The 24,604-nt window shown below is 40.5% G+C and overlaps 2 protein-coding genes across 9 annotated transcripts in view; one reads left to right on the top strand and one right to left on the bottom strand.

Moving 5' to 3' along the window:
• Positions 1-3,821, bottom strand: part of LOC125166328 (24-hydroxycholesterol 7-alpha-hydroxylase) — a 95,189-nt gene extending 91,368 nt beyond the window's left edge. Inside the window, exons 1-2 of one of the 3 annotated variants that reach the window (XM_047860206.1) lie at positions 3,735-3,821; positions 3,353-3,463 (exon numbers count right to left, since the gene is read on the bottom strand). Coding sequence is in view for 2 of the 3 variants with exons in the window: in XM_047860207.1 (XP_047716163.1) it covers positions 3,353-3,529 (177 nt within the window). In the remaining variant the exon portion in view is untranslated. Of the gene's footprint in view, positions 1-3,352; positions 3,705-3,734 lie in introns of those variants that run through there. The other 2 variants (XM_047860207.1, XM_047860205.1) reach the window with 2 other exon arrangements.
• Positions 3,822-3,984: 163 nt separating this feature from the next.
• The window catches only part of SLC25A27 (solute carrier family 25 member 27), a 29,105-nt gene continuing 8,485 nt past the window's right edge, over positions 3,985-24,604 (top strand). For 5 of the 6 annotated variants that reach the window (XR_007152441.1, XM_047860277.1, XM_047860276.1 and 2 more), the window contains exons 1-6: positions 3,985-4,278; positions 6,794-6,985; positions 9,138-9,222; positions 12,826-12,948; positions 15,445-15,557; positions 18,996-19,080. Coding sequence is in view for 5 of the 6 variants with exons in the window: in XM_047860277.1 (XP_047716233.1) it covers positions 4,173-4,278; positions 6,794-6,985; positions 9,138-9,222; positions 12,826-12,948; positions 15,445-15,557; positions 18,996-19,080 (704 nt within the window). In the remaining variant the exon portion in view is untranslated. Of the gene's footprint in view, positions 4,323-6,793; positions 6,986-9,137; positions 9,223-12,825; positions 12,949-15,444; positions 15,558-18,995; positions 19,081-24,604 lie in introns of all 6 variants that reach the window. The other variant, XM_047860275.1, reaches the window with a different exon arrangement.

The raw sequence follows: 24,604 nt of genomic DNA on the forward strand, positions 1-24,604 counted from the left end.
AACGGCGAAAGAAATAAGCAAAGAAGAAACATAAGAAGCCATGGAAGAAACAGCCAGACAATAGAGGAAAATTAGGAGATAAAGGAACTGAGGAAAGAAAGAAACAATAAAGACATTTCTAAATAAAAGCTAATAATTACAAGAAGCACAAAGGAGACTATAGGAAATAGTCTAAAGACAATACAATATAGAAATGCAAAAAATATTAAATAGAATTATGTGAAAAGAATTTTAGGGGAAATGATAGCTATAGAAGACAGGCAAAAGAGATTGAACCTGTGCATCACGGGACGTCTTTTGCAACTCCAAATTCATTTATCCAACTACTTAACTCAGCATTTCCACTTGGATGTCAACATTCCAAACTCCTATGTATCTAAAGCTGCACTTCCGATAACGTCTTCCCTTTCAGTAAGTTCTTGCAATCATGGTGATCTCACTGGACTCCCATTCCCTAGCTACTCAAACCAAACTTCTTGGAGCCATCTTGGACCCTTCGCATTCTTCTACACACCACGTGCAATTAACCAGGAAATCCTGCTGCTTCCACCCTCAACATATACCCAGCCGCTTCTCAAGTTTCCACTGCTATCTCCAAACCACTTGACCTCAAGTTTGAATTACCGCAAAGAACCTTCAAATTATCCTTCTTTTATTCTTACAGTCCTGTTTTTAACAGAGCAGCCAAAGTGAACCTTTAAGATTTAAATCAAATCCCATCATTCCTCTGCTCAAAACACTCTCAAAAGATTTCCTACTTCACTCTAAATTATAAACGCTTTTATACTTTGAATCTGATCATTCATTCTATGGATACATTTTCACACATACAAATGGGAAACAAACTACTGCATGTCAATTATTAAGTCACTGTTGAAGGAAACTATAATTTAGGGAATACTTTGCAGCTTTTAAAACAAATGCAAAGGCTTCTGTTTTGGTGTAGGATGAGGTAGAACCAGGTGAGATAAGGATTTCACTGGCAGTTAGGAAAAGATGAACAGGTAATAAATCACTATTTAATTCCCTGGTGGCATCTGTGAATTCTTGGTATGGATTGACGGTCAGGACTGAAATAGGCACCTTTGAAAAATCTACTGCTAACGTCACACTCAAATGTGAGATACTGAACGTGTTTTCGCTAACATTAGGAAAAAGACAAGCTTGTCTAGTCTCACCACTTCTAGTCAACAATGTGTTATAAGTCCGACTGATGGTAATAATATAGGAGAAAGAAACAAAAAGCATAAAAATCAGAAAAAAAGGAAGTACATTTATCTTTTTATAAGACACATCATTTATGTATAAAAATCCTAAGGAATCTCCAAATTAGCTAGTAGAACTAATAGGGTGAATTTAGCAAAGTCACAGGGAATAAAGTTAACATAAAGAGAACAGATTGTATTTTTTATGTTTCAACGGGATACAACTGGAAAACAAAAATTAAAGCAATTTTATCCACGAGTGCCTCCAAATATAAAATACTTAAAATAACTAACAATCGCATCACAAAAAACTACAGAATATTTCTGAAAGAAATTATATAGCTAAAAAATGGACAGACAGACAGTCTTCATAGCTTTGAAGACTTCATATTATTATGAAGTCAATTCTCCCTAATTTCCTAATAGATTTAACAAACTTCCAATCATAATTTCAGCAGTCTTTATGATACATATTGACAAGCCAATTCTAAAACTTATAATAACATGCAAAGAATCTTGAATGCCAAGTCAATTACAGAGAAATATGGAGGGCTATCACTGCCTGGTTTAAACACTTACTATAAAACTGTAGTATTTAAGACAGTGTACTAGTAACAAAGGAGTGGGCATATAAATCAATGGACTAGGATATAAAGGTTAGAAATAGATCTACATGTATATGGTCAACTAATTTTTGAGAAGCTGCAAAGGCAACCAGTGAGGAAAGGAGAGTGGAACAATTAGAACAACGAGACCATCCAGATTGGGGAAAAAAATTAACTTCACCCCTGACTCTTCCCCGCCCCCCAACACACACACACAAAAGTAATAACTCAAAATGGATCATACACCTAAATGTAAAATACAAAATCACACACCTTTTAGAAGAAAACAATAATCTTTTTGACCTTGCTTGACCTTCTGAGACAAGCCAGTGAAAACGTTCCTTAAAATTTATTAAAATCATATGCCCAATTGGGGCGCCTGGGTGGCGCAGTCGGTTAAGCGTCCGACTTCAGCCAGGTCATGATCTCGCGGTCCGTGAGTTCGAGCCCCGCGTCAGGCTCTGGGCTGATGGCTCGGAGCCTGGAGCCTGTTTCCGATTCTGTGTCTCCCTCTCTCTCTGCCCCTCCCCTGTTCATGCTCTGTCTCTCTCTGTCCCAAAAATAAATAAACGTTGAAAAAAAAAATTTTTTTTTAAAAAAATCATATGCCCAAGAAAGGCTACCAGAGACAAAGAAACATTCTTTTAAGATATCATTTTTCCTATATCTGGCTCTCAATAATTATGGTATCTAGAGTGGGCTAGAATATGAGGAGGTAGGCAATCCCGAACACTCAAAGGAAAAGGTGTATATTGTTACATTTTTTTTTGCAAGGGTAACACAATAATATAAACAATTTAAATATTTATGTCACTGGACTAGGCACTTCCACTTTTAGGAATTTATTCTGAGGAAACAACTGGATAAGTGCCAACAGCACAACCACACGACACACATACAGCAATGCACCCTGAAGCACTGGTAGCAATAAAGGGAAAAAGTTGGCAGTAACTTATATCCTGTTTTTGAAAGATACACTGTATTTAAAAGCTATTTTAAGGACAAAAACGTCTCGTACAACAACATTACTAATCTTAGTATGCAGTGAAAATGGATCTCATCATCATCAAATAAGAACACCAGCTGAAAATACAGCGCAGGCTAAATTTGAAAAGACCGTTTGTAAGCAATTTTTACAGCAGCCTGGTGTTAATCTCAGTTCGGACACGCATTTACTACACGTTTTCATAAATTTAATTTAACTGTATTTCACTTCTGTCTTTCTGAATTATTGCAAGTTGTTAGCTAATGTGTATACACTTAGAACTTTTAAACTACGGTGAAGTAACTAGCATTTATAAATTATGTATCTACTTCCAAAAGGGCAGCTACGAGCTGATAAAAATCTGTTCCTAATCGATAAAAATCTATTTCGAAAAATCTTGCATAAGGAATAGCTGTCAATAGTTGAGTAAGGATCGTCTTTATCTGTGGATCTAGGTATGTTCTCCGTATTCTAGTATTGCATTTGAGAACCCGGGAAAGAAAATAAAAAAGAAAACATTACCTCCTCCGCAAACCCCACCTGCTAAGGCCACATACCTTGATTCTTGCTTTCTCTATAAATTCTAGAGGGGCTTTCCCAAACTCAAATCCAGCTCCAATCCAAGGAATCCAGCCCCTTATGCACGGGGGTCCACGCAAATTCTTCCGCTGAAAGAATAATAAAAGAGCAAGGAAACCCAGGATTATAATCACTGTTGGGGAAATTAGTTCCATGTTTTTGTCTAGCGCCTTCCACAAACAGAGAAGGTAAAAATCCTGCCGCCGTGGCACTTGCTCATTCCCTCTTGGGAGGGTGCACCTACTGGACCTGCCAACTTGTCTGCTACAACTTCCGCAGTTTGTCTGCCTTCTAAACTGTAGCCTCTTTTCCCCGCCCCAATTTTTAGATGACTTTTGCAGCATCGCTCCCTCCTCCCACCTCCACTTGTCTTTCCTGCCCTGGCCACTCCGGACCAAACGCTGGGGCTGGACCGAACGGGCGCGGGTGAGGCGGGGCGGAGGGCGGGGCGAACTTGCGCCGTTGCCATGGAGACCGGGGCCGGCGGCGCGGAGGGAGCTTCGCTCCCGGCCAATTGGAGAATGGCGCCCAAGAGGCGCGCAGCTCGGCGGACTACATTTCCCAGAAGCCTCGTGGGCTTCGCGTTGTTGTTCTGCTCTCAGTCCGGTGGACCGCTGCAGCCGGGGCTGCTAGGAAGGCTGCAGGTTCGCGGGGCCGCCTGACTGAGCCGAGCGAGGGAAATGGTCCCCGGCCCGCCGCTCGCCGCTTGAGGACGGGCCGCCCTGGCAGAGGGGCAGGCCAGCCGCGGCGCGGGGCGCCGGCCAGAAGGGGTGCATTGTCGTCCTGTCTTGCTGCTGAATGTCGGTTCCAGAGGATGAGGAGAGGCTTTTGCCGCTCGCCCAGAGATGGCCCCGGGCGAGCAAGTTCCTTCTGTCGGGCTGCGCGGCTACCGTGGCCGAGCTAGGTACCCGGCCGCCCCCGCCTGGGCCTCCCCCGCGAGTCGTCGAGGTGCCGCGCTGGGGGTGGGGGTGAGGGGCACGGGGGTGTTCGGCCGGCTGGGTTGCGCCCTCTTCTTGCACACCTGCCTGGCAGATGTGGCAGGGCGGGGGCAAGGCCGGCCTTGCGAGGAGGACTGGAGGTCACCAAGGTCTTTTCCTAACAATTTCGTCTCCCTCAGAGGTGTGCCATTGTGCCTGAGTGTCTACTCTTGGAAGCTTCATGAGCGGTCATTCCTCTGTAGGAATCCTTTTCCCTTCCGCGAGGATGACCTTCTAATAAAAACACAATCCACTTTGCATCCTCACTGAGATCATCTGATTCATATTCTTACATAGCTTCACTAGATCATTGTCTTTTGGGTCCAAGTTGTGGAACCAACTTGTGGGACTTACGTTATTAACCTGTCACTTACGGATCGTCTACTCAACATCCGTCAGTTGTCCTCCTTGAGCTTAGCTCATCTATACTGTGTTTACCTTGCAGGATTCTGAGAAGTCAAATGCTAAGTCCAAAGTGGGGCACTTATTAATTGCAACATTATCATAATAGCTACAATACTAGACTGTGGTGATAGAGCTTAAAAGACTCAACCCTGACCTTACAGGCGGGTGGGGACACATGCAGAGACAGACAGTTCCATTGTGGTAATTATTAATAATGAAGATATCAAGTACCATAAGAGCGTAGAAGATGGACAGTTACATATGCATAAGCAAGTCAGAGAAAACTCGAGACCACCTGGAGAGAATTCGGATGCCCTTGCATGAGCAGGTGGCGTTCTTTCCAAGGATTTTGTAAGCGGAGTGCCTATGTGTTCCCTCTGAAGCCTTCTCTGTGCATTTTAAGAATACCCTTTCATTTTCTTGCCTGTTGCGGGGGGAGGGGGGAACAACAGCTTTGATGTGTTACCATTAAGCAATGGTAGTTTGTCCTCTTGTAAAATGGTGTTTGTATTATTTTGTATTTCCTACAGAGCCAGCACCGTCTGTTGTTTTGCCCTTTATGCTCCTCCACTCTTGCCCTTTGGACCCTCTATGTTTTCTTCATTCTTTTCTAAAGCTGATGGGAAATTTTTGTTATTCATTGCCTTTACTGAGACACACTTCATCGGCTTTTTAAAACATGCAAAATCAGATTGCTGAATTAGGTATTTGCACTTCGTTTGTTTGCTGGTTTGTTTTTTAACTTGATAGTTTCCCCCTGTGACCAATGGCTTTGGCACAGAACCCTTCCTTTTGTTAAAAATTTGTGGAGAATGGTGTGGGGGCTGGGCATGAGAGGTGGGGAAATCAGAGTATGAGATGGTTTGAGTACAAAACAATTTAGGATCGGAACCTGAAGCGTTATTTAAGTAACCAGCAAGTAAACGAAAATTATTTTGAGAGGCACATGGTATAGACGTGCCCATATCATAAGACTTTTCGGGGCTCATATGTTAAGAAAGCATGGCTTAAATTCTCTTCATGCAAACGACTTCTGTTTTAGGGGAACTATCACCAAGATATTTTTTCCAAAGACCAGTGGTAAGATTTAATATTCCCTTCCCCCCTACTGTCTTCTCTTAGAAAAAGCGTAACTATGGTTTTGTGTCAGGCGGTGGTCATTGAAAAGACTCATGTAATGTCAATAATGTGCATGAGCTTCTCTGAATCTGGTTAAGTTATTCAAGACATTATGCCTATAAAGTTATGAGCTTGATCTTCCTAATGTGGGCCAGTTAGCTTCATCGTTTCAAGGTAAAATGTCTAGCTTGAATTCAAAATGTAATTATTAGAAAAATTGTTTTCAAGTACAGTGGGTACTTGTGAGGAGGCCATACATAAAACTTAGTGCTGGAAAAACGATTCAGTGTGTGCCTTAATCGAAAGTATATTGAGCATGCTGCCCTTGTATAAAAAGACAACATTATAAACTCTGTATTACATCTTCCATATCTCAAACTTGGGGTCAGTGAGCATCACCCATGAAATTATAGAATTCAGCTCACCTGCATTTATTAGGAACCTGTCATAAGTAGTATAGTATTCTAAAAGTCACATTGTGCCCTAATCATGGTTGCAGTCAAGGGGGCATCACAGAATATGAATATCTGAAGTTAATCCTATGGGAAAGCAAAAATTAAGGACTGAAGTATATTTTAGGCTGAAATTTCTGAGTAAAAAAAGCCCAAATCTTGTCACTTACCCCCCACCCCCAGTGATCTGGGGGGTAATCTGGGACAATGATTCTTAAATTTGGGAGTGCATAAGAATCAGCTGATTTCTAAACCCCCATCAACCTACTGAGAATCCATAAGCATGGGGCTGGGAAATAAGTACTTTTTCACAATTTCCCCGGCTGATTCTAATGTACTCTAAAATTTGAGAACCGCCCCTCTTGTAGTGACTAAAATATTAGACCTATGACTTTAGAATTTTAGAATTTTTGTTGGTTTCTCTGAATGTTGCGGGTTTCCCCCTCATTTTGTTTTTCTTTGTTAGCAACCTTTCCCCTCGATCTCACAAAAACTCGACTCCAAATGCAAGGAGAAGCGGCTCTTGCTCGGTTGGGAGACGGTGCAAGAGAGTCTGCTCCCTATAGGGGCATGGTGCGCACAGCCCTAGGGATTGTTCAAGAAGAAGGCTTCCTAAAGCTTTGGCAAGGAGTGACACCTGCCATTTACAGACACGTAGGTATTTATCTTGATTCCATCTGGTAAGTTTGTTACGAGTGCTGTGTTTGTGTCCTCTGCTTTTGTGTTTAGCCATGTCCAAAAACCAGTAGCTTTTTTCCTATTAATGTGATAAATGAATATATATTCTCTTAAGAAGAAAATTGACTACCAGTTTAAGGCAATTAAGGAACAATCACCTTAAATTTTTAGAAATGCACATACAAGTATTTAGGGATGAACTGTCATGATGTCTGTAATGGACTTTAAGGAAAAAATGAGTCATAAATATGGAGAACAAACTGAGGGTTACGGGAGGGGTTGTGGGAGGGGGGATGGGCTAAATGGGTAAGGGGCACTAAGGAATCTACTCCTGAAATCATTGTTGCACTAGATGCTAACGAATTTGGATATAAATTTTAAAAAATAAAAAAATAAAATTTAAAAAAAGAAAGAAAAAAATGAGTCAAATATGGCAAAAATGTTAGTTAGCAATTGATCAATCTCAAGGATATAGAGGGAGTCATTTTCTCTACTTCTACATGTTTGAGATGTTTTTAATGTTTATTTATTTTTGAGAGAGAGAGAGAGCATGAAGAGGAGAGGGGCAGAGAGAGGGAGACACAGAATCTGAAGCAGGCTTCAGGCCCTGAGCTGTCAGCACAGAGCCCATGGTAGGGCTCGAACCGCGAGATCATGACCTGAGCCGAAGTCAGACACTTAACTGACCGAGCTACCCAGGCACCCCACATTTGAAGATTTTTAAGAAAAGAAATGAATAATCGATACATTTCTCTACTTTGGAAACTTTAAAACACAAAATTTAAATTTTTCGTGTTCTTTGCAAATTAAAACTTATTTGACTTAAATGCCAAATCTCGCTAGTCTCTGTCCCATATATCACAGACTAGGTAACTCTGAAAGAAAACAAGGATGACTAATCCTATTCTGGCAATGGAGTAATTGCAGTGCAGCTGATTTTTGCCTCAGTTTCCAAGGCTACCTAACTACCTGTGTGGGCCTTCAGTCATTCTTCCAGGAAAATAGTTGTAACTATGTCATAGCCAGTGAAGATGCTTTTCTGCCCTGCTTCTAAAGTGGCACTCACAAACATAATAGTTGTTGGGTTTTCAGCTTGTGGACGGGAGAACGTAAAACTTGGTTTCAAAGGAGGTAGGACAGACATGGCATTTTACTCCTCTACATTCATAATATTTCCTCAAATATGTAGGGACCTTTGACCAGAAAAGTGTCCAGACTTAATATTCACCAGCTTATTATTTTTAAAGTTTCAGTTCTTCAGATGAGTAAGTTAAGAGTGTATTCTTCAAGAGCTATCCAGAAGTATGTACAGAGACTGTTGGTGTTTTGGTGCTTCGTATAGTTTTGCATACATTGACCTTGATCAGACTTCCTGAAATATCACGAAAAGTGCTCTCTGTGAATACCATGTACTGATTTTAATGATTTTTATTTTCCATTCTTTTTTTTTTTAATTTTCTCCTTTGCTTCCCATGATTGTTCTGATTTCTTTTCATTTGTATTTTGTTGATCATCATATATGGCTTTCCAGTTAAGATTCATGTCATATGTTTGATACTTGAGTGAAAAATTACCTTAATATAATAAGTCATCTGATGAAGTTAATGCATGTTTGTTCAAGGAAAATCCCTGCTGTGTACCAAGCTCTGTCCTTGAGAGGGCACACAGAGTAATGAAAACACACAAAGCCTGCCCTGAAAAGCTCACGGTCTGATGGAAAGATAAGCAAAAAAGCCAAGTTAATCTCCAATTAATGTGATAAAAGTCCTATTAGATGTATGCCTGGGTAGTTCTGGGAGAAAAGAGGAGAAGCATGGCAGGTGCAACGGCAGTCTAGAACAGAGCACTTTTTAGACAACATGTTCTTTGAACTGAATCTTGGAGGACTAGGAGGAGTTAGCAAAGCAGAGAAGGGAGAATCCATTCAAGAAAGATCAGCCAGCCTGTGAGAAGGCCTGAGGCTTGATGCATGCCACATTTAGAGCAACATCAAGAAAAACCCACGTGTTTGAAGCATAGGGCGCATGAGGGAAAGACACAGCTAAAGAGATCCACTAGCTCAGGTCAAAATGTCCTCTTGTCTTATTAAACATGTAGCCGAATTCACGTTTTAAATGATCTGTTTTACACAGTGTACTCTGGAGGGCGCATGGTCACTTATGAACATCTCCGTGAAGTTGTGTTTGGCAAAAGTGAAGATAAGCATTATCCTCTTTGGTAAGTTTTGTTTTGAAAATAGTCTGTGCTCTTGCCCCCGAGGCTTTCATGTTTACCCATCAGATACATATAAAATTGTACATTTATGCCACAACTGCCTTGTCATAGGCTTAAAATAAAGAATAATTACAATGTAAATTCAAGTAATTGAGCGTTTACTGCATACAGCATAAAACAAACATGTACATATGTATATTAAGGTTTTATATGTATTATTTAATATTTTAATGTTAAAAGAACTCTTACAGAGCACCTCCTTTATGCCTCTTTCTACTGAGAAAAGAGCTTTCGAGTCAGACAGAGAGAGGCTCAAAAATTCCTGCTCTACTAGTATATATGTAAGCTGATTAAATTACTTGATCGTTTTTATCTTCAGTTTTCTTAGCTGTAGAACTAATACCTACCATCAGGCTTTTGTGTTTGTACGATTAGATGAGATAATGTATGTAAGTGCATATCACTTAGAGTGTTTATAACAGAAACAGAAAAATAGGTTATTATAAATAAATTAAATATAAATAAATTAAAAACATAAAAACACAAAGAAAAATAGGGAAATGATATCAACAGGCAAAATTCACAAAGGGAAAACTATGTGTTTGTTAAACATGTAAAGTGTTCAACCTCACCAGTAATCAAAGCAATTAATCAAAATTTTTATCTTTTAGCCATTACATTAAGCTATTAATGGGAATATAAGTTATTAGAGAATTTTTTTTTGAGAATAAAATTTCTGTTAAAATGTTTAAATGTGTAATCCTTTGACCCAGCAACTCTTCCTTTATGATATAATCACATTCAGAAATACTTGTACCAATGCATAAACACACACACACACAAAGATATCGACTGTAGCAGTGTTGATAATAGTATTTTTTTCCTTTTTTAATTAGATATACTTTTAAATTTTAAATTCAAGTTAGTTAACATATAGTGTAGCGTTGATTGCAGGAGTAGAATTTAGTGACTCATCGTTTACATATAGCACCCAGTGCTCATTCCAAGAAGTGCCCTCCTGAATGCCCATCACCCATTTAGTAATTTTTTTAAAAAAGTAAATATCGGGGCACCCAGGTGGCTCAGTTGGTTAGATGACCGACTTCGGCTCAGGTCTTGATCTCGCAGTTTCTGAGTTCAAGCCCCGTGTTAGGCTCTGTGCTGACAGCTCAGAATCTGGAGCCTACTTCAGATTCTGTTCTTCCCCTCTCTCTACCCCTCCCCTGCTACGCTCTGTGTCTCTCTGTCTCTCAGTAATAATAAATAAACGTTAAAAAAATCTAAAAAAAATAAAATAATAAAAAAAGTAAATATCAATTGGGAAGTGGGTAAATTTTGATATATTTATACAGAAAAGCATAATGCAGAGCTTTGAAAGACTGAGGTAAGTTTTATATGACTAACCAATAATGATGTCTGTAATAATATCTTTCCTGGCCTAAAAAAAAAGTCGAAGTCACAACTGTAAGGAAAGGGCAATAAGCAGAATTTCACCTTCCAGATGAAATCTGTTGGCTCTGTTTTTTAAAAAGTGTAATGTACTAAGTTACACTAATTGCTTTCCCAGAACTAGTGACAGAATAGATTAATAGTCCTTGCATTTTGTAATCACCCCCCCCCCCAGCAGAGAAAGATATAGATAAGGGGTTCAAAGGAAATATTTCACTATGAAGTCACCTCTCAGGGTGGATGGGCTTGATGTCCTTTGACCCAGTCCGAACAATTAATTCAGTCAGTAAGTATTTATTGAATGATCATGGCATGCCAGTTCTGTATTTAATACTGAGGCTATTGTAATGAAAAAGATACAGTCCCTGCCATCACTGAGCACACAGTAATAGAGACAGATGCCTAAAGAATTACAATTACGTCACAATTACCAAGGAGGCCATGGTTATGAGATTCTCACAGAGAAAGACAATTATGGTGTACCATGTTCATGATCGTGAGAACCAGGCACTCTGGTAGGCCACTGGTGGCAGTGGAGATTGATATAAAGTCTATGGAAGATAATTTGGCAGGGCCTATCAAACATCCTGTAAATCTTCAAATTTTTTAAACATTACACCGTTCAAATAAATTGTGGTGTGTCCATAAAGTGGGATGCTATGAAACAATCTTTTTAAACGAGGCAGCTCTGTATGAATTGATAACCTTTGAGATACAGTATTAGGAAAAATATATCTTAAAAGATATTATTAGGGAAAAATCAACGTGTGAAACAGCATACAGCCTGGCATTCTACATTTATGCCTTTCAATAGGAGTATTTATACATACATGTTTGTGTGTACACTGTCAGTTGTAACTTAGTGCTTAAGACTCTGTGGTCCAGGGGCTCCTGGGTGGCTCAGTCGGTTAAGTGTCCTACTTTAGCTCAGGTCATGATCTCACAGTTCATGGATTCAAGCCCCACATCAGGCTCTGTGCTGACAGCTCAGAGCCTGGAGCCGCTTCGGATTCTGTGTCCCCCGCCCCCCTCTTGTCCCTTCCCTGCTTGCACTCTGTGTCTGTCTGTCTCTCTCTCTCTCTCTCTCTCTCTCTCTCAAAAATAAATAAACATAAAAAAAAAAAAAAAGACTGGGTGGTCTGCACTCAGACTTCCTGGCGTTATATCTTGGCTGTTCCACTCACTTATATATAATATATATGTTCCACTCACTTATATATAATATATAATATAATAACTTATATTCCCATTAATAGCTTAATGAAATGGCTAAAAGATAATTCTAATTAATTTCTTTGATTACTAGTTGTGTGATTTGAGTTATCATTTAACTGCTTTTATGTCTCAGTTTCCTTATCTGTGAAGAGAACGTAACAGCTGTACTAATATCATAGGTTTGACATAAGAATGAAATGATGTTTTTAAACATGCTTAGAACAGTGCCTGACATAATAAGCATTCAGTGAATGCATTACTGTTATGTCCAGGACACCATAAGAAACTAGCAATTGTGATTATTTCAGAGGAGGGGAACTGGTGATAGGGACCCTTTTTACTCTATACCCATTTGTACCTCTTCTAATACTGTTTTAGAGTAAAAGGAAAGAAAATACCCCCTGTCTCCTAAGAAAAGGTAAAGCATGTTTAAGTGCAGTAGTCTAGACATGATCGCTATTGGCTTTGGGAGGTGAGGAGAAGAAAGTCTAGGGACAGAGAGAGCTTCTTCAAAGAGAGGAAAGTTTTCAAACCCCTTTAACTTTGCAACTACTAAAATAGTAGTTTACAAAATTTGACCAGCTTCTGTCTGTTAGACTGATTACATCTATGCTATTTTTATTTCCCTGTGGTCAGAATTAAGCAACGATTAAATGGTCAGTTCACGTATTTATGTCTTTGAAGCAACTGCCCTTCCTTTGAATTTCAGGCTATGGAAGGCCCCTGAAACCAGATTTGAATTTCAACTCCTTCTAGTCCTTTAACCCTCCCTTCAGTAAACAGACAAACCATCTGCCTTCCCCTGTGATTTGTTTGGGTCTCTCGTTTTCTGCGCTTTGTCTGAAGTCTCCTATGCAGGGGCTGTACCAGCTTGGTACTGTTCACTACAAAATTTGTGAAATTCATAGAAACTATTAAAAATGTATCTCCTTTCATAATTAGGAAGTCAGTGATTGGAGGTATGATGGCTGGTGTTGTTGGCCAATTTTTAGCCAACCCAACTGATCTAGTGAAGGTTCAGATGCAAATGGAAGGAAAAAGGAAACTTGAAGGGAAGCCTTTGCGGTAAGTTCTCCAATTAACTGATACCTTTCCTCTCCCCCATCATACTTTGAACACTTACCTAATGATTTATGCATTTTTGCAATCCACTGTGCAGTAGAGACATTAATTCTGACTTTTTCAGCTGGGAAGATACATTCATTAAGAGGAGAGCTAACATGGATCATTTCTTTGCATGTTAAGGTGCACGTGTTCTCTACCAGACAAATTCTATGCGTGCGTAGCTCTTAGCTGCTTTTCCCAGCCAAGTCAGCTAGACTTGTCTCCTGCTACAGCTTTTGATATAGCGTCTGATCACTAAAATTTGCCCTAGTGTGAATCCCAGTTTTGCCATTATGGGTTAGTGCTGTGGAGGTCACTTAGCACTCCTCGTCTCTGTTTTTTCATCTTTGAAAAGGTTAATATCAGAAGGTTTGCATGACAGATTGCCTGGCTCATCCATGTCTAAAAGCTAGGTTTCATTCCCTTTCTCCCTGAAAGAAGGGAAATAGCAAGACTGACCTTGCAAGTTCTTTCCACTTCCCTAATTCTGTTCCGTCTCTTTTCCCCAAGTTGAAGGAGGGTTTTCATTTTGACTTTGTGATATAAAATTCTCCTATGGCATTACTCTACATTATTAAAGTCTGCCTTTCTTCAAAGGTTTTATGTTAAATAATTTATGAAAACACCACTTGGACTGTTTCCCTGGAAAAAGGGCAAAACCTTAGAGATTGATAGACCTCTCTCAGAAAAGAGGAAAAGTGCAGGATGCCTTGGACTGCTCCTCTGAACACTGCAGGTCTGTGACTGGGCCAGAGGGGAAGGAGGCTTTGGCGGCCCCTTCGAGAGCCCACCACTGACCACTGCTCTCCATTCAGCCCCTCCTCCAGCTGGCTCCGTGAAAAATGAGGTTGGGCTTGGCAGTCCACATCCCCCTTGAGCCCTGCAGACAGAGAGAGGACACCCACCACAGAGGACAAAAGGGTACCACTCTGACTTAACCGAGCAGTTTACAGAATCCCAGGGCCCATTTGATTGTCTTGTAACAACTTTGAGTTAATTACTAAGCAGCAGGGCACAGCTATGTTGCCATGGTTGGATATATGGAGAGAATTATTGGGATCCAGAAAAATCTGACTTTTTAACTAATCTCCTCAATTTTTCCCCCTTGTCTCCACTGTTAGAAATTTTTGGTTTGATGTAGTAGTAAAACATTTCATGTACAGAACATCAACCGTGGGGTCACACATCCTGGGATTCATATCCAGCCTTTGCCACCTTTTTTTTTTTTTTTTTTTTTTTTTTTTTTTTTTTTTTTTTTTTTTTTTTTTTTTTTTTTTTTTTTTTTTATTTTTGGGACAGAGAGAGACAGAGCATGAATGGGGGAGGGGCAGAGAGAGAGGGAGACACAGAATCGGAAACAGGCTCCAGGCTCTGAGCCGTCAGCCCAGAGCCCGACGCGGGGCTCGAACTCACGGACCGCGAGATCGTGACCTGGCTGAAGTCGGACGCCCAACCGACTGCGCCACCCAGGCGCCCCATGCCACCTTTTAGCTCCAACCCTAGTCAAGTTCCTTAACCTCTCTGAGCCTCAGTTTCCTCAGATGGAAATTGAAATATTAATACATATTTCATAGAGTTTTCAGGAATAAAATTTATCTTATGTATATAAAAAGTCTTGTGCTTAATAAGTGCACAACAGATTTTAGCTACGAGGGTCATCATTTGTGAGTATCACTTCCCATGTAGCATAAGAGCCGTTATGCATGCCCAGTAAATATGTCATACTATCTTTTTGCTGAGACTTAGGGAATGTAATGCCTAAGTAAAAGCCACTCAGCTAGTAATGGTAAAGGAGGCATGGAACAACTCCAGGTATTTCTGACTATATAAAACCCAGACTTTTATTTTATAACAGAGGTTTCCAGATTTGATTCATGGTTCAGCCTCATTTTTTACTTGTGTACCATAAACAAGAGCAAAATCAGGATAGGATAGTAAATTTGTATAAAGCCATAAGTACTCAATTTTAAGAACTCTTATTATGACATTACCCTCCCTACTCTTTGGGCTAAAAATGCCATTTCCTTTCTGAGAATCTTTGGCGATTGATTTTGTAACATTATTTGGTGAAATTACAAAATTTGCAGGTCTCACGTAGTACTAGTAAAATGAACCCAGACATTTGATAGCTTCCCTCCTGGATTTAATATGTGCGTTGATGGCTAAATATCAAGAAAGGAATTTTAACCTGCTTAATAATCTGAGAAGAGGATGAGAGTTGATAAAGACTTCAGTAAAAAAATGTTTAAGTCAAATGTCAGCTTTTTTTCCCTAAAAAAAAAATGGGTTTTTTTTTGGAAATTGACTTACATGGATTGCTTTAATTTCTAACAATTCTGGATAATTAAGATGTTATTTTACTCCAAATCATAACAGCTATAGGCAAAGCTCATCCAGCTGCATTCCATGCACAGAAATGCATAGAATTTTCATGTTTAATTATTATTTTTCCTTTAGATTTCGTGGTGTGCATCATGCATTTGCAAAAATCTTATCTGAAGGAGGAATACGTGGGCTTTGGGCAGGCTGGGTACCCAATATACAAAGAGCAGCACTGGTGAATATGGGAGGTAATGGAAACTTTATTGAATTCTGAGAAGTCATACTGCCTTGATCACCGTAAGGTTAAGCACTTACATTGGGGAAAATGAAATTTTTTTTTATTAGTTTTAGTAATGTATATTGGCAACAGTCTTATTTTATGTTGTTAATATTTTAATTGAATATTTTCCCTAGAGCATTTTTACTTTTCTCCATGGTGATCTATGAAAAGGATTTCCTAAAACAAGCAAATTGTGACAATAAGGATATTAAGACTAAATAATTTCTGAGGTCTCCTCTCCACCTACACCCTCCTCTAAGACTCAAAGTGGCACATGTAACCATGTGGTAATCACTCTATCCAGACTGTCCAAATCGTTCCCCCAGTAACTCTGCTCCTACTGCTGTATAACCCAGCTTGTGCAGCCAGGCACCCCAGGCTGGAAGCCTGAACATTTCCTTAACTCATCCTGTCCCTCACCTTTGATATTCAGTCACTAATTGCTTCTGTCTTCTAAATATTTCTTAAAAGTGTCCCCCCCCCCAATACATAACACCATAGTGTCCTTAAAACCACCATTTTTACAACACTCACCGTCAAAGCCACATAGCTAGAGCACTGACACAGCCATCCAGCAGATGTCATTCTTTGTCCTCATTATTTGTACCCAATACCCAGAGGGATTTATCTAAAATACACATCTGAACATGGTACTGGGACCCTTAAAACCCTTCACTGGCTTCTCATCCCTCACAGAACAAAGTGGAAATTTCATCACATAACACAGAAAGTCTGCACAATCCAACTGGTGCTTCGGGGAATTGAGCAATTCATTGATGGAGGAGTAAAGAATGAAGTAGAGAGTCACAGACTAGAAGGTTCCACTGCCTACACGTATCACACTGTTCTTCACCTCATACTTTGTTCTTCCCTCTCTTCTATCTAGTTTCCTCCTGCAGATCACTTAGCACCAGCTGAAGTGTCTCTCCACCATGTAATTTTCCTGAACCCCACAACCACCCTGCCCTAGCCATGTTGTGTTAGATGTCCTTTCATGTGTTTCTGAAGTTCCCGGTGCTATCTCTGTTATTGCTTGTACCTCATTCCATTGCTTTCTAGTATATGTTTATCTCCACTAGATTATGAGTTCTCTGAAGGCAAGGACCATGTTTTATTTATCATTATTTTCCTAGTCCCTTACATGTAGTCACTAAACAGTTGATGAATGAATTAATGAATGAAAGAACCATTTCTAAGACCAAAATTATATGATTCTAGGAAATTAACAGATAGCCTTTTTGAGGGGTGTAGGAACATATCACATAAACCTCAAAGAAAGCAAATCTGTTTTTTTATTATTATTATTTTGCCATTTCAGTCCATCCATGTCTACTGTATCATACTTGTGGATATTTTGGTTACCAGGAATCTTGTCTGATTGTAGTTTCTCAATTCGATGCTTCAAAATCTCTTGTAGCTCAGATTCCTCTCCTAGGTTCCCAGTTATTTACTCAGAATGTTCACTTAGGTTTTCTCAAATACATTGCTTTGTGTCCAAACCACACTCATTATCAAACCACTTCCTTCTCCATTCTTCCCAATCTCAGAATATGATAAAATCACCTTCTCATCTGACCAACGCAGAAACCTAAGCATGATTTTTGTCTCTTTCCTTTCACTTCAAGTCCAGCCACTTCTGTCTCCTAGCTAAATCTCACATCCACCTACTTCTTCTTGTCCAAGGAGCCACTCCTTTGTCCAAGTATAATTTATCTTCCCTTACTGGATCACTACAAAAGCCTCCAGACTGGTCTCCCCATATCCACCCTACAGCCATTGTGTGCCACCTTGCATCTGAAAGTGCTCCCATCAAGGTCACCAATCCATCATCTTACTTAAAACATTTTAAATTGGCCAGTTCTCATTTTCACCATCTCCAAAAATGTCAGCCCTGCTGACAGACAGAGTGTTTAAACCCAAAATGTTATAGTCCTCTTTGATCCCTTTCCTTCTCTCTATATACAGTCTGCTGGCTAATCCTGTTGATTCTGCCTTTAAAACTTGTCCTGGGGGCGCCGGGGTGGCACAGTCGGTTAAGCGTCCGACTTCAGCCAGGTCACGATCTCGCGGTCCGGGAGGTCGAGCCCCGCGTCGGGCTCTGGGCTGATGGCTCAGAGCCTGGAGCCTGTTTCCCATTCTGTGTCTCCCTCTCTCTCTGCCCCTCCCCCGTTCATGCTCTGTCTCTCTCTGTCCCAAAAATAAATAAACGTTGAAAAAAAATTAAATTAAAAAAAACAAAACAAAACAAAAAAAAAACTTGTCCTGAATCTGACCAGCGCTCCACAACTCCCTTGTCCAAACCATCATCATCTCTTCCCAGAATAAATGCAATCGTCTCATGTCTCATCTGCCTTGTCTCCCTATAGTCTCCTCACAGCCAAATAAGCAGAGTAGTCCTTGTAAAGAATAGCTTAGATCAGTTCACTGCTCTGCTCAAAACCCTCCCTTGGCTTCTGTTGCTCTCCACCTCTGGACTCGTACTTCTCTGACACTTGCTCCTGTTAGACCAGTATTCTTGCTGTTCCTCTAACGCACGAAGCTGACTGTCACCTCAGGGGTATAATGCATACTGTTGTTTTTCCTGGAACACTTTCTCTTAGATTATCTCCAAGGTCTGTTTTCTCATGTTTTCTTTAGGCTGCTGCTCAGATGTTATTAAGAAGCCTTCTCTGATCACCATCTTTAAAATTGATATACGTTCTTCTTCTCCACCCTCTGGTCGTCTTATCCCCCTTGCTTGGCCTTATTGGTTATTTGTATCTGAGATGCCATGTGGTTTACTTCTTTGTTCATTGTTCATCCCTCAACAAAGAATGAGAATTTTGTTCGGTTTGTCCACGGCTCTTTTCCCCAGCGTCTAGAATAATGCCTACCACATGGTAGATGCTCACACATCTAGTGAATGATCAAATGCATCTATCCATTCTTGCCTCTTTACAGTTCACTTCCCTGTGCTTCACTGTAGGTAATCTTTATAAGACTCCAGTGTTGTGAGATACCACTGCCCTGTTTAAAGCTCTTTAACAGCTCTGCATTGTCATTAGGAAAGAAAAAAAAAACATAAAAAGCTTAACAGAGAGTAATAGGACCTTTTATTATAAGTGACAGAATTGCAACTCAACTTAAATTAGGATTAAAAAAAGGAATTTATCAGCTCAAATACTGAGAAAGGCCACCAGTTGAGCTGACTTTATGCTTAGCTGGATTCAGATGTTCAAACGATATAATTGAGTGTCTGTCTCTCTTCCTCTTCTCCTCCCCCTCCATCCGTGGCTTGCTTTCCTCTGCTTGAGAACAATAATGGTGTCTTTCATTCCCGCCCCCAGCCGAACATATTCACAACATGAAAGACATTTGTTGTCCAATGAATGAATATTCCAGCCTTCTTTTTCTTTTTAATTGCCAGATTTAACCACTTATGATACAGTGAAACACTATTTGGTACTGAATACACCACTTGAGGACAATATCACGACTCATGGTTTATCAAGGTAAGTGATTATTTTAGTTTGATTGATTTTTTTGTGTGTCACTTTCCTTGCATATTTGGCATCAATTCTAACCTTCTGTCTCTTTTGATTGAGAATCTAGTGATATTACCCTTAGAGTAAGGTGATAATACAAAGGACAGATTTTCTTTACAAAGGACAATTTTCTTAAAGATAGTTGCAGTTACTATGCTAAGTGAAATTAGTCAGAGAAAAGACAAATATCTCATGGCTTCACTCATATGATGACTTTAAGATACAAAACAGGTGAACATACGGGAAGGGAAGCGAAAATAATATAAAAACAGGGAGGGGGACAAAACATAAGAGACTCTTAAATACAGAGCACAAACAGGGTTGCTGGAGGGGTTGTGGGAGGGAGGATGGGCTAAATGGGTAAGGGGCGTTAAGGAATCTACTCCTGAAATCATTGTTGCACTATATGCTGACTAACTTGGATGTAAATTTAAAAATAAATAGATTATTGGGGCGCCTGGGTGGCTCAGTCGGTTGAGTGTCCGACTTCGGCTCAGTTCATCATCTCGCAGTTTGTGAGTTTGAGCCCCGCGTCGGGCTCTGTGCTGACAGCTCGGAGCCTGGAGCCTGCTTTGGATTCTGTGTCTCCCTCTCTCTCTGCCCCTCCCCCACTGTTCTCTGTCTCTCTCTATCAAAAATAAATAAATGTAAAAAAAATACATTAAAAGATAGATTATTAAAATTAAAAAAAAATAGTTGCAGTTAAAACGGGGGAGAGACAGAGGTGCAGAATGTTTCATATTAAACCTTCCCGAATATTTGCACCTTGATGGGACCCTCCTGGGGTCAGATTCTGGTGATTCAGTTCTCAAATTCAGTCCCACAGATATGTTTGAGCATCTTTTTGATAAAGGCACCTGCAGGGCTCTGCAGTGGGTACAGAAGGTAACCCAGGCTCCTTTGCAAGAAGTTGACCGAGGGGAAAGCAAGACAAGTATAAAAACAACAAGGGGCGCCTGGGTGGCACAGTCGGTTAAGCGTCCGACTTCAGCCAGGTCACGATCTCGCGGTCCGTGAGTTCGAGCCCCGCATCAGGCTCTGGGCTGATGGCTCAGAGCCTGGAGCCTGTTTCCGATTCTGTGTCTCCTCTCTCTCTGCCCCTCCCCCGTACATGCTCTGTCTCTCTCTGTCCCAAAAATAAATAAAAACGTTAAAAAAAAAAATTTAAAAACAACATAAGGTAAATGCTGAAAGAAAGTGACTACTTACTGTAGCATTCGAAGAGGAAGAAAAAAGTAACCATCTGGAGGGGCCTATAAAGAAGACAGGATTAGCTAAGTGTTTTGAAGGGCTGGAGTCTTGACAGAGACAGGAAGTAGAACACTCCAGGAAGGAGCAGTACCTTAATCTCTTTGCAACACAATTTCAAATTATCCATTGGAGTGGTTACTTTATAAATATCTAGTATCCTGAACATTATAATGATTTTATTTAGCTTCTGATCATGTGTCCAAATTCCAGGACCCTTTATGCCATTTAAAGAACCCCAAAAGTATATTAATAGTGTCAAACCAATGACATTTGGAGATATAGAGATAGAAGTCATTCCTCATTTCAGATTCACCTTAATATTCCTTGAGTAGCTTTTCTTTATTCCTCCACTTTAAATATAAGTGTTATCCTTAGTGCTACTAGGGCAATCTCTGTATATGTCTTTGCTTACCATCCTTTCCATTCCAAATTCTCACCCACATGTGTTCCCAAGCTACACCATACTTTCTGCAGCCAATAGTCTGGCCTCCTCTTTCAGAGGAAACTCAGGATTTCAGCTTCCTTCTGCTTCTTACTTCCATCCTTGTACACATATGCATTACATCTGTACCCACCCTTACCATCTTTCCTGCACTGTCTTTGTTCATGCTGTTCACTCTGCCCAGGAGTCGTTCGTCTCCCATTTCGACCTAGTCAGGTCATCTTGTGAGACTCTCTCATCTTTCAAGACACTGTGTGTTCCAGTGTTATGATCTACTCTAGGAGCAGGATATTCAGATCTGTCCTGGGGTCCTACACTGATATTGCCACTCTTTCCTTTTCATTGTCTTTCTATCCAAATGGTTTCTGAAGTACCACACTTCTAACCAAAGAACCATGGATTTCCCAGCGAGTGTAAATCTTCCTACCGTATACTACTCCACCAAACAGGTCTGTCTTTTTTGGAAAGACATAAGATTTTCAGCTATATATATTCCAGCCCTAATCTGAAATAACATAGTCTGATTATTCTCTAATTCGGGTTTTAGGAAAATGAATTCTCTCATTCAGTTTTTAGGGCATTTGGTACATTTTTGAGCTCTACCCACCAGATCAGGTTTTTTAATGGGTTGATATGAATATGTGTGGTATATGAGGCAGCTCAAAATTTGCTAACCATGAACTCTAAGTAAGTAAACAGTGCTGTGTGATCTGGAAGTTCTGGATACTGTGTCATAGAATAAAATGAATGCTCATGGAGGCTTGAAGGGGACTGCAGCTGTACAATCAGAGAGCTTTATATGAGCCATCGACACCGAGGGAAAAATGAGTTTGATATAAATAAAAATGGTATAAGCACTGAACTGCGCACTTAAAAATGGTCAAAATGGGGGAGCCTGGGTGGTGCAGTCGGTTAAGCGTCCGACTTCAGCCAGGTCACGATCTCGCGGTCCGTGAGTTCGAGCCCCGCGTCGGGCTCTGGGCTGATGGCTCAGAGCCTGGAGCCTGTTTCCGATTCTGTGTCTCCCTCTCTCTCTGCCCCTCCCCCGTTCATGCTCTGTCTCTCTCTGTCCCAAAAATAAATAAACGTTGAAAAAAAAATTTTAAAAAAAATGGTCAAAATGGTAAATTTTGTGCTGTGTGTATTTAACCACAATTTTTAAAAATGGTGTAAGTAAAAGTACCTCTCCCAGGGTAGAGCAGGAACAGTAAAAGACAAGTCAGGATTTTAGTCAGGTGAGAAAGCAGGTGACAAGTTATGTTTAATAAAGAAAGCAGAGGAACAGTGGAGAGTTGAATTAATGGTCAGGCGATGATAAAGAACAGAAAGGCCAGAATAATCTTTTTTTTTCTTATTTTTTTAATTTTTTTTTTTGAGAGGATTGAGTGGGAGGGAGGGAGGGGGAGAGAGAGAGAGAGAGAGAGAGAGAGAGAGAGAGAGAGAGAGAAGAGGGAGAGGGAATCCCAAGCAGGCTCTGATCAGGCTCTGCTTTCTGACCAAAGTGGGGCTCAGTCTCAAGAACCGTGAGATCACGACCTGAGCCGAAACCAAGAGCTGGACTCTTACCTGACTGAACCACCCAGGCATGCCTTTTTCCTTCTTTTCAAATCATGAGGCTATTGAGAGGTAAAACTGGCTAGTTTACTCTCTGTGAAGATGGTACATGAGCATGATTATTTAGTTCATCCTTGAGAGGATCACTTTCTCTGAAACAGTGCTGATGGAATATCTGACACTGGTCTTGCAGATAGCCATTGGGCCTTCTGGAGAAGACTCACCCGGTCACTTTCTGTCCATTATCACTTCAGCTGTGGCCTGGGCTTCATCTGGGGGTATTACTAGCAAGGAGCGATAAAGGCCAATGGCAAAAAGCAGCAACGTCCATTTCAGTGCAAGTAGCTTGAGCAAAATCCATGTTCCTTTTATTGCCCTAACTTTTCATTTTGACCCCAGATACCATCTTATTTGAGGCCTCTTTAACACATTACTTGCTCTTTCAATGTTTATTTTTTTAAAGAAGTCTAGCCAAAGCACACTATATCCTTAGGTGTTAGTTAAGATTTTCTGTGTGAAAATATGAAGGTGTATTAAAACTGATGGTATTAAGCTTTCAAAGAATCTGAACTAATAGGAAAGAATATGAAAAGAGCAGTTGTGTGCACCTACTGGAAAGCATATGGTGAAACAAGAGCTCTTCCCACATAGACAGTGGCTGTTATGTGGACAGAGACGCAAGAGAGTTATTAGGTCATTTGCTGTAGTATATGAAATAGGCTGTACGTACATGACATACAGTTGGGTCATTTGCTGTAATATGAAATAGGTTCTATGATTTCCTTCTCTCAAATTCAAGTATTTCTAAAGTAATTTTCTCCTTTGAATTATAAATCCTGGCTGGAAAGAGGGAGACAGAGTCTGGGTAATTCCTAGAGTGAGAGAGAATATGAAAATTCCTAAGGTAGCTTCAACTTCCTGCCATAGAGCCTTCAGAGATTTCAAAAGCCTTGGCACAGAAGCCAGTGGTCCCTGTCTTTGTGAGGTATTTGATGTCCTGGAAGGACCTAAAAGTTTTCCACGGTTTTCCTTTCCAGCTTTCCATTGGCTGTTTATGTTTATAAGCCGTTACGCTTACTGCCAGGATCCCAGTCTGCGGATTCGGCTTCTGGGACATGGGACTTCCATTCTCTATGACTCAGGTCAACCACCCTTTTACTCATCGTATGTCTTTCTCATGGAAAAGTTTCAAGAAGTTCATGGGTTTTCAGTGTGTGGATGCTCATGCTCTGTAATTGCCTCTCGTGCCCACATATATAATGAACTGCTGGTGGTTTCTTCACTTCTCAGTCTCTTGATTAACTTCTCAGTATCTTCTCAGAATCTTGATTTACTCTGCAGTAGGCTGACCACATCCATTTTGTCTTTTCTGAGTAACTGACACGCCATTTTCAAGAAGGAGTGATTAGCCTTGGTGGATAAAGGAAGAAGGGATAAGCCTAAACTTCCTAGCCCTTATGCCTGAACATAGATTCAAGGAAAAACAGGAATTTTCCTACTAGATGGGGGTGCAGGACATTCCAAATGGAAGAACTGAAGACACGGAGGTGTTACATAGTATGGGGAGTAGAGAGAACTACACTTAGTTATGTTGTTAGAGCACAATGGGCAAAGAGGGATGTGATTTTGGAGTAATGTGTGCGGCAGCCAGTGTAGAAGCTAAATCAGGTAATAGGGAACGAGTCTTAGATGCCTCTAAGTAGGGAAAAATGACATAGTTAGACTTGTATTTTAGAAAGATCCTTTAGGCTGGCGGGAAAAGGTAAGGTTATTATATTCAAATCAAACAGCTTAGTGAAGTGAGGCTTAAACAGTGGTCAGAGTGAACTTTTTCTTGTTAACTATTAACCAAAGTAGGTGATTCCCTTGCTTCCGATCCTCTCGATGACTTCCTTTCATATCTAGGATAAAATCAGACTCCTTAAATAACCTTCATGGGCTGATCTCTGCCTGCTTCTTTAGTCTTTCACATGGCTGGCCTCCCTCCTTCAGGACGCCATAGCCATGCTGGCCGCCTTCTGGCCGTTAAGCACACCAAGGGCACTTTCTGACTCACGGCTTCTCCTGGGCTGTTCCTCTTGCCCACAACATTCTTCCTCCGTGTCTTCACACGGATGCTTCTCACCATTCAGGTCTCGGTTCTGCTGCTGCCCCAGAGCCTCTCCCCGGCTGCCTGTCACCCAGTTACTCCCTAGCACACTGGCCCATTTTTTTTTTTTTTTTATTGCACTTACCTGCATCTGA

This window comes from Prionailurus viverrinus, chromosome B2 (assembly GCF_022837055.1).
Source record: "Prionailurus viverrinus isolate Anna chromosome B2, UM_Priviv_1.0, whole genome shotgun sequence".
Classification (NCBI taxonomy): domain Eukaryota; kingdom Metazoa; phylum Chordata; class Mammalia; order Carnivora; family Felidae; genus Prionailurus; species Prionailurus viverrinus.